General features: G+C 48.0%; 1 protein-coding gene across 1 annotated transcript; it reads right to left on the bottom strand.

Annotated features, from left to right (window-relative positions):
• Window positions 1-1024: 1024 nt before the first annotated feature.
• Window positions 1025-2650, bottom strand: LOC119311802 (gibberellin 2-beta-dioxygenase 3-like). Its single transcript, XM_037587508.1, has 2 exons — window positions 1904-2650; window positions 1025-1571 (listed from the first exon to the last, which is right to left on the bottom strand). Exons 1-2 carry the CDS (start codon window positions 2648-2650, stop codon window positions 1224-1226), a joined length of 1095 nt encoding a protein of 364 aa, XP_037443405.1. The 3' UTR covers window positions 1025-1223.
• Window positions 2651-10799: the final 8149 nt, after the last annotated feature.

The raw sequence follows: 10799 nt of genomic DNA, 5'->3' as shown, positions 1-10799 counted from the left end.
AGCAGATCCATCTGCATCCTTTTGCGCCTTTGACCAATGACCGCTAGTTCCACAACGAAGACGACGAGGCAAGGGCAAGGTGACCGTGGATGAACTTTTTCCATTATTATTTCATTTGAGTTTGATAGTCCGATGACATGTGTGTGTTCAATTATGTGTGTAAGTTTAACATTCCATGAGATAAGTATGAATTTGAGGATTTAATTTGAGATAGACAGTTGTGAAGGTGGACTTTTTTTGGAACACATTACAGACGGAGTTGCTCATATATACGCGCATACACTCATCTATATGACACATACGCGAACCCTACCCGTATGAGTACCTTCGAGAGACGGAACCGGCATATCATCTTGAGATTGATGAAGTGACCATAGACGTCTCGTAGTCGATGAGAACAGCTCTTTCCACATAACGCGCATCGCCTCACCAAAAATCCTAAAATAAATTGCACCAGGACGCACCAAGATTTATGGACGTGGACCTTTGAGAGGTGATCAATCACCATTCGTGGGCGCACGTGTCCTCAGACCTAGAGGCCCGGTTAATGAAACAATACACACTCCACTTATCGGGCCGGCTTCCCATCTATTGACCAATCAAATTAATTCTTTTTGTAAAACCTTTTAACTCGTTTGTACGTGTAGCATTACTCCGCTGAGCAGTGACGAGTACGTGACCCGCAGTGTCCAGGTAGGTAGATGGCGTACGGACATGCTAACTAACTGTGGTGCCTGCCAATCTATTCATTCGCTACACATACAGGATGTTACAGGCATGAGTGGTTTACAGGGTGTCGTGGCGGTTTTTAATTAGTCATTAGTAGAGTTACGGGCCCACCGTCATTGAAATCAGGGGATGTGTTTAGAAAGTTTGAAAGGAGCCTGCAGAAACCTGTAAAAGCCTGTACGTTTAGCATTTTTGATCTATTCACGGTACGCCGGGCAGAAGCATGCGGCGAACCGTTGCCTGCCGGTGAAAACTGAGCAACGAACAAAAGGGTGTGTCTGCATATCTACGTGGAAGTTACAAAGGCCGCCTTTCTTTCTCGGCGGGTGTGACAGTTCGGTGCCATGCCAGTTTGGGCTGCCCAAGAGTGATATTACCACCATTTTTAGTTACCACGTACTACTACTATGTCTGGGCGGATAGATTTACATTAATTAAACAAGAAGAAAAGAAAATCACTACTACTAGGAGTACGTACGGGGAGCCAAGCTAAGCTAGTGCACTCGTGCCACGTGAGGGGGCGCCGGCGCCGGCGGCTGAACTGCGTTGCTGCTGCAGTGATGGTCGGCCTTGGTTGCCTCTTGGGTGACGGCGGCGGGGAGCTCGAAGGGGCCGAGGCGGTGGTCGCCGAGGCGGGACTTGTAGGCGGCCTTCTTGTACTCGGCCCAGGTGAACTCCCTGTACAGGCTCTGCTCCCCTTCCCGCATCAGCTCCGGCAGCGGCGCGATCCGCTGCGTCGGCGCCGGCCCGCCGAAGTAGATCACCGACAGCCGCGACTGCTGCCCCTCCGCCGGCGCAACCACCCGGTGCTTCACGCTCCGGAACCGCCCGTTCGTCAGCACCTGCTTCCCAAAACGCATCACGTCAGAACGCATGCGTGTAAAAACAGTCTAACGTACATGTGTGCAGATGGTAGGGCACACGCAGGCTACGCGGGGTCGCGCGGCAATGAGTGAGTTATCGCGCGCCACTTGCACGCTTTTGCGCGGTACGTCCTTGACAGGAACGGAGGGTGGGTCGGGGGACACGCACAGACGCCAGCTGAATAATGCGCCATGCCAAACCAGGCCAGAACATGCATGCGTGCGCGTCCATGGATCCCAGGTAGACGAATGGGGTAGGCGGCAAAGGTAACAAGTGACAAGGGGGTGAATGGCAATGGCGTGGTGCCTACCTGGAGGGAGTCCCCGACATTGATGAAGAGGGAATCGGGGTCGGGGGCCACGGGGACCCAGCGGCCTTCCGGGAGCATGATCTGGAGGCCCCCGGTGCGGTTGGACCGGAGCACGGAGATGATCTGCGGGTCCGTGTGCTCCCCGAACCCCGTCACGCCGCGCTGCCCCGCCGCCAGGGGGCAGGGGCACGGCGGGTAATGGTTCACGCGCACCAGCTCGTCTGCCCCGCCCTTGTCTCCCGCCGGCGCCACCACCATCCGTCGCAGCACGCCGCGGCGCTCCTCCGCGATGCCGAGCCCATCCGCCATGAGCTCCAGCACCCGCGCTCCCACCTCGCGCACCGCGTCCGTGTACTCCTCGAGCGCCGCCCGGAGCGACGGCGGCAGGGAGGCGGCGGCGACGGAGCCGGACCCGACGGAGAGCAGGATGTACTCGAGCCAGCCCACGTCGCCGTTGCAGCCGATGCTCTTGCTGCCGTAGCCCAAGGGCCGCGCCGACGCCTCCAGCTTGTCCTTGTGTGGCAGCGCGAAGAAGGCCGCGGCGCGGGCCTCCAGCGCGTCCGTGAGGGCGGCCGGCACGCCGTGGTTGGTCGCCTTGAAGAAGCCCACGCCGCGGCATGCGTCCGCGACGGCCGCCGCAGCGCCCGGCGCCGACAGGTCGACGCTCGGCACCGCCGCCGCCGCCGCATGCGCGCATTTCACAAGAGGGATCGCGTCCACCGAGATGGGCACCGTGATGGCCACCATGGCCGACAGACGATCTGTTTCACGTTTTTGTGCCTCGTTTGTAGTGAAGCAAGCAGAGCGGGAGCAGAGGATGAGCTGGGAACGTTTGCAGTTGTTTGTGGTATATATAGTCGACATAGAGCACTGATTATGAGCTCCAGTAACTAACCAAGCAACCAACCAGGTGGTCACTTTAGTTAGTTTGGTCTCGCGAGTGAAGTGACGTGGCAGGAGTGTCAGAGCAAGCTACGTGCATGCACGCACTATGTGTGGAAGCGCCATCGACCAGGCGGTTTGGTTGGAACCGTACGGTTCAACCGCGTCTCTGATGCATCCGCGCCGAATTTTCGGTGTAACGGAAACAGAAGACTTTTCCTTGCTTTCGAGAATTTCTTTTTTTTTCAACATAGATTTAGTTTCTCTTCTTTCTTCTTTCACATAATATCTTGGCGTGTATATACAGATGCTCTCTTGGGTGTGCCATGTACCACAAACACTGGCATGGAGGTTAAAGGAAAAAAAAAACGCTTCTCTTCTCTTAGCACGATATATTTCTCAGCATATATTTAGCAGTTTTGCTAGAACTCATCTAGATAAGATATAATTTGGTTTCATTCACCTTTTATATTCATTGGATGTGATGTTATAAGATGTGTGTGTGCTGACGTGGGTTGTATTTATTCTTGTTTTCAAAGTGAATGAGACCAAATTATATCTCATCTAGATGAGTTCTAGGTACTCCCTTAATCAGTAGATATAAACTAAGAGATAATCCATTGAATATAGTTTTATTACATATCAAATTACACGGCATGATTAAGATAAAACTGTCCTATCAACCATCGCAAATGGCATTAGTTACCATTTCATGAAAATTAAAGCGAAGGGAACAATTATTGCCCCTATCATTGCGAGTAGCAGAGTTTTCTCCAGAAGAATTTATTGGGCTGAGCGGACCAGTTTTTTTTGTTTCTTTTTGTTCACATAAAATCTCATTGACCTCTTGAGGAAGATTAATAAAACTGACTAATGGAACGATCATTGCCCCTGTCATCGAGCACCAAGAGTTTTCTTTTTCTTCCTTATGTAGACAACACGTACATGGTTGACCCGTACACACAGGCAAAAAAATGCGAGTAACTGAAAATGTAAGTTGTGTGCTTGTGTCATCTGTGGTATTCCCTCCGTCCGAAAATACTTGTCATCAAAATGGACAAAAAAAGATGTATCTAGAACTAAAATACATCTAGATATACCCCTTTTATTCATTTTGATGACAAGTATTTCCGGACAGAGGGAGTAGTAGAAAGGTCAATTGGTGATAGAAAGCAGCGGGGATGATGCGGTACAATAAAACCATGGATTTAACCTAATGCATGGGATACCTATTCATCGTATTAATTTTCTCATTCTAATTGAAATGAACATTATGACATCAGAACACTGGCTAGAGGCAGGCGACTACACATCTTTCATTCACATCGCTAAAAGAACAATATGTAGAAAATGTATGTACCAGATCATGACATACTGATTTTTTTTAAATGGAGGCAAAATATTTGCATCATTGATTAGTTAAGAAGAAGAGAATTGCCCAGTTAATTTTCGGAAAATCTGGCGAAAATCGAGACAAACAACCTAAAAACGGGCTACTCACGAAGCACGAAACACCGTGACCACACTGGCGACCCGTCACATGCTCCTAACACACAACAATCATACATTACCACACTTACAAAATACAACAGAACCCTGACAAGAACAACTACAATCATGACTCAGACAATCGAAACCACATCGACAACACAAGAAACTGAGCATCATCCATCATGAAACCGCAGACGCCTTCCCATTGGCGAACACACCGGCCACATATATATCCTCAACCACATGCATCTCCGACCTGAAGGACTCTGAAGACGCCTTTGGATGCTCACATGACAGACATGAATCATCTCCCTCGCACGAGGTCACTAGTGATTCCACCTTCATGTGCTTCACTAACAAAAGCGAAGCGGAGCTCAGACATGGCTCCCTAATCTCGGGCATGCTTTGTAGCACCGCGCCACGAGAATGGCGATGGACTCGTCCTGAGTGGTAGATAACACAATGGGTGAGGCAGACATCAACGACGAAATGTCCTCAACACGGGGGGAGAAACAACCATATAACTTTGCCTCAGTGTCCTTCTCGGAGCAAACACCACCTGCAATAGGAGGACGTGACGTCAGAGCAGTCTGCAGCATAGCCGGCACAGGGGAGAGTCTACTCAGAGCAACCTCCGCCCGCTCCAAAAATCTCCCAACCCGCACCAGGCAGCCTTGCAACAGTGCAAACTGAACAGCCAGATCGGACTGCAGCAGTGCAAATTGAACAGCCAGATCGGACTGCAGCACCACTTCAGATGAGGTTGTCGAGTCTGTGGTAGCAACGGACGCCCAGAACCCACAATGAAGCGCCTTGGAGGGGGCGCGAATTTCACTAGACCCTTGCGTAAAGCTGATGTAGGACCATGCATGGTGTTGACGCAAGCCATGGGCAGCATGGCAGGGCATGCCAGCGAGCTTACAGGATGCCAGGGATTGCGACATATTGAATTTCACTTGAATGAGTGAATGATAGAACTTTCCTTGAAGATTATACTATTGTCCTAGTTGTCCTAGTCCCACTTTGTTGGTTCTTCCTTGCTCCCCGCGCATCTGATCTTTTTGCTAGAACTATGGTAGTGGTTAGATTGTCGTTTAAACCTGCATAAAACATAGGGTCTAGGGTTTTTGATTTGTGAAATAATTCATGACATTGTTACTAAAGTATCACATGAATGGTTCTTTCTTATGAATCTAGGGTATATTAGGTAGAATATATTGAATATATATAGCGTTTATATGTGCTAGGAAAATATGTACCATTGCCCCACCCCCCCCCCCCACCCTCCCTACGTATTGCATGCTCATTCTGGCAAGATATCAAATCCGCATTAAACATTGTAGTAGAAGGTTAACCATTTATGACACGCGATTAACGTGGAGAGCATTTTATGATCTCAAGCCGATAGCCGAGGCATCCATGCACCTGGCCATTATCGCTTTGACGGCTGGCATAGATCCGCTCATCACCGCCAAGTAGAGCGGCGAGAAGGCGGCGCTGTTAATCTTAGAAGCTAAATCCGACGCCGCGGAGACCAATTCCTCTACTATGTCATCATTGTTGTGCCTCGCCACCAGGTGTTGGGTGGTATCTTTGTCCTTCTTGCCGCCGAGAATGCTGTTATCTCCCGAGCCCGATGTCACATCCACGATGAGAGATAAAGTAGTGCCGCAACCCACCCTCTCTGCACAGTCTAGCGGCGTGTCCTACTTCAAGTTTAGATAAGACAGAAGGTCCTTGCCACATAACTTTGTGGCAAGCTCCCGGACCAACTTGTCGGGCCCTTGCTCTACGTCTAAGTGAATGAGTTTGTTCACCCACACGCTAATCTGGTGTATGACACACTACGCATGCTGAATGCGTGACACAAACTAAATAGTTATACTGATTGTGTACTTCCTGAGCTTTTTTTCTGAATTGTGGTAGTGGTATGATTGTTCACGACATTACCGAAAGACGATATGAACGGTGCGTTCTTCGTTAAGAAGCTAGGGTACATTAGGTTGAACATATATAGCATTGCCATGTTGTAGGGACAATATGTAAGGGCCATTCCACCTCGACCCGCGGTGGTCCGTGCTAACTCTGGTGAGATATCAAATCCTCATTGTAAAACTTTGTAGGAGAGGATGATAAGAATGGTGTGCTTGTTTATTTTGATAAATGGTCAATATGGTCAGGCCCTTCTTCACCCTTGCCCTCCAACCATGGATGCGACAAGCCCAAGCAGTCAGCATGTACAACCCATTCCACGTCAAGGTGGATCTGCACGGCGTCCCGACACAGGGTGGAACATTACGGGGTGGGAGATGCCCCCCTCACAAGTCACTCGTGGGATGGGAGATCAATAAAATTCCTTTGTGCTTATTTTCTAGACTGTCAAGCGCCCATGCATTGCAAGGGATCCTGAATAGATTAATACTTTTTCACAAACTTCAAAAAATCACTGAATTTTTGGTATACAACACTAAATATATGTTAGGTTTCACCAAAGTATATTCCGCTTCCTTGTTTGGCTAAGGTGTGAGAGGGTTGCTCTAGAGAAACTAAAGGTTTTTCTATAAATGTGGAGCAGGATGACCAAGGTCCTTTTGTGTGCAAAAATACAACATCTTCTCTCGCATGCGTAAGATGCAAACGGATTGTCAGAGGTGACAGATGGTAGACAAAACATCACCTGCTAGGTCTTTTTTTAATTATTTTATGAAATTTGTGGCTAAGTTGTACTCCTATGACTAATATAATACTAGTATAACTTTTCTTAGGAACTTCCAAACTCAAGATTGTCAAAGTATAGCATATTTTTACGAAACCACAACATCACTGCTCACAAGAAAAAACACAGCATCTATTTTTAAGGATATAACCACGTCTACAACTTCAAAATACTCGCTAGCGGAATTTGTGAGTCATTAGTACCCTCAAATCTTTGGGCTGACACATTCTTGTTCCTTGGGCTAAACATGTCGGGCCCATGTTCATCAGCTTGGGCTTTGGCTCGGCTGGTTGAGAACTGCTGAATTCGGTAAACATCTCGAAGAAATTTCTGCAGACCAGTGGGAAAAAGCTAAGAGCATCTCCAACAGGACCGCAACCACGCGGCACACTAAGAGCAACTCTAGCAGACCCCGCATCCCGCCGGCCCGTAAAACGCGTTTACAGTTCGCGGAAAACGGCTTTTGCGGGCCGGCAAGGACGGCAGTAGATGTAGACCCCCCAAACAGACCCGTATAAAAGTATATTCGTCGAATATGCTTTTATACGGGTCGGCTTTGCGGTGTCTGCTCTTACACCGCTACTTTCCGCATCTCATCGGCCCGCAAAATATATCAAATCCAGCATAATACAACAAACAGAAGCAAACTAAATAATTATTCAAATTCAACACAATACAACAATCATCCACATTACAAATAATTATTCAAATCTTAAATAATGCAATACAAAACTTGAGATGAGTACAAATACAAATGAATACAAAAAGGAGTCACTGTCCAGCCCTTTGCCAATGGTGCTCTGTCAGATCCTCCTGAAGCTGAAAATGTGTGTCTGCATTTTCAATCTCCTTGTATGTCCGAAGAAAAGCTTTAATGCGGTTAGGGTCTCTCTACCTGGTTTGACACGGCTACCCGCATTGTCGTAGAAGAATTCCAAGTTCATTCCTCTCTCATCTTCAAGAATCATATTGTGAAGGATAACACAACATGTCATAATATTTTTCAAGGTTTTCTTATCCCAAAAACGAGCAGGATCACGGACAATGGCAAACCTAGATTGCAAAACACTGAATGCTCTTTCAATGTCTTTTCGGCCTGCCTGTTGCACCCTTGCAAATTCACTCTGTTTTTTAGTTTTGGGTACTTTGATGCTCTTGACAAATATGCACCAAGGATGGTATATACCATCTGCAAGATAGTACCCTTTTGTGTATTCATGCCCATTAATAGTGTAGTTGCAAGCAGGAGCATCACCACTAGCAAGCTTAGCAAACAAATGAGACCGTTGCAACACGTTGATATCATTGAGAGCCCGTCATACCAAAGAAGTAATGCCAAATCCATAAATCCTCGGATGATATGGCCTCTAACACAATTGTTGCATAACAAGACTTGCCACAATATATTCCTTGCCATGCCTTCGGGCAATTTTTCCATGTCCAATACATATAATCAATGCTACCTAGCATGCTAGACCAACCTCTCCTCTTGTTAGATGCCATCAATTTCTTTGTGTCATCCTCGTTGGGTGCCCGAAGATACTTAGGACCAAAGACACGGATGATCACTTTTGCAAATCTACGCATGAACTCAATTGTAGCATCTTCACCAATGCGAAGGTACTCATCGGCATAGTCAGCCGGAACGCCATAGGCATCACCCGCATAGCTGCGGAGATTTTTTGATATGCACTAAATCCTTTTAAGCCCGCGGCATTTCTTCTTTGAGTAAAGTACCGGCAATTTTCCTCGCAAGCTTGAACAATTTTCACAAAAAGAGATCGGCGCATTCGGTACCTTCTCCGGAAGAGGTGTGCTGGATATGTAGGATTCTCCATGAAGTAGTCTTGCATCAACATCTCGTTCCCAAGATGACGATTCCAAGGAATGCAAAGACGCCCGACGGTCGATCCTCGCCTTCTCTTCCGGTTCTCGTCTTCGTGCTCCTTCATGGTAACTACCATGACTAATGTTTGCTGCCGAAAGTTGGCAAGTATGGTCTCAACATCCGAGTCATCCGAATCAGAAGAATCGGCGAGCAAGAACTTCTCGCACGGGCTCAAATCCATCTACATGCACACCGGTGCGTCAAGGAACTATAGCGCTCGCTCCCAAAGATCACAAAATACGCACTAACCGGTGGAGGTTGCGGCGGGTGATGTCGGGCGGCGACGAGGGGCGGGCTCGACGGTGGTCGACCCTCGACGGCGGCAGCGACGAGGGCACTCTTCTGCCAGATCCGGGGGGTTGGTGCAGCGTGACGGCGCGGGGGGATGGTGGGCGGCCCCGCCGCGCGTTTCTACCCGCAGATTTGACGAAATCGGCGGCGGCGGGCGGGCGGAAGCAAGGGCGGTCGGCGGAGGAAGGGGATGGGAAAAATGCACGAGGGCTGAAATGTCCCTCCTACCAACTACTTCTCTGTGATGCAGGGCACTGCAGCCACGACAGGGAAACCCGCGTATTACCGGGTTGGGGCCGAGATTTTGCCGCGCCCCCTAAATTTTTTTACGGGCCAGGGCGGGATGCATGGTCTGATCGGGCAGGTTTTTCCGCCCCGACCCGCATTTTGGCGGTTATTTTCCGGGTCGGGGCGGGATGCGGGGTCTGCTAGAGTTGCTCTAATTCTTTTACTGAATCAAAATAGTCTTTTTTTGCGCGTAGTAGGGCGCTTGCTCTAGCAGCCGCTACAAAATACGGCGCCCCCGAACAGCTCCAGCGGTCGCGCTAAATTTATAGCGCGCTCAGCAGATGCGCTAAATTTACAGCGCGAGCTCAGCACAAACAACATTTCACACTCAAAATAAAACCAAGAAGATCAAATAGACAAAAATAAATCAACAATAAATAGTTCAATTTATTACAACCCAAACAAATAGTTTATCTTTCAATACAACAAATAGTTCAACAATACAACATCAAACTAGTTTTGTCAGCCATTCCATGCACTCCTTTTGAAGATCAGCATGTGTTTCAGCACGTCGAATAGCATGATAAGAGGTAACATATCGGGCCACCCTTGCAGGCTCTTCGCACTCGCACAAGACGTCCCAACAACTACGCTCATTCTTGATGATCATGTTATGCATGATCACGCAAGCGTTCATGATGTATCAAAGGATATTTTGATCCCAAAATCTAGCGGTCCTCTCACAATAGCAAATTATACATGCAAAATCCCGAAAGCTCTATCCACATATTTCCTAGCCCCCGCCCGAGCATTGTGGAAATCAAGATTTTTCTTACCTTTCGGTTTTTTTAACGGCTTCACAAATGTTTGCTACTTTGGGTAGATGCCATCCGTAAGATAGTAGCCATAGTTGCATGTATGGACATTTGATACAAACTCCATCGGTGTAGTTTCACCATTTGCAAATTTATTCATGAGTGGTGACCGATTAAAAACATTGACGTCATTCAAAGATCCAGGCATTCCAAAAAAAGCAAGCCAAATCCAAGTATCCTGATCGGCCACTGCTTCAAGGATTATAGCAGAACCCTTTTTGTTTGCCGTGGAATTGTCCATGCCATGCCTTAGGACAGTTCTTCCAACTCCAATGCATGCAATCTATTGAGCCAAGCATACCTGGTAACCCGCAAGCTTTGTGTCTTCAACATTGGAGCTCTCAAATATTCTGGATCAAACACTTGCACAATTCCTACTGCGAAGTGTTTGACACACATGATGGCTTGACTCTCACCCATGGCAAAGTGGTCATCAACTAGATCCGCCGGAATACCGTATGCCAGCATACGCAAAGTGGTTGTCACCTTTTGAAAGGTGCTAGGCCCGAGTTCTCAGGTGGCATT

The sequence above is a fragment of the Triticum dicoccoides genome, chromosome 1B (assembly GCF_002162155.2).
Source record: "Triticum dicoccoides isolate Atlit2015 ecotype Zavitan chromosome 1B, WEW_v2.0, whole genome shotgun sequence".
Classification (NCBI taxonomy): domain Eukaryota; kingdom Viridiplantae; phylum Streptophyta; class Magnoliopsida; order Poales; family Poaceae; genus Triticum; species Triticum dicoccoides.
The sequence above is the reverse complement of the archived record's forward strand: the minus strand, read 5'-3'. Positions and strand labels throughout refer to the sequence as shown.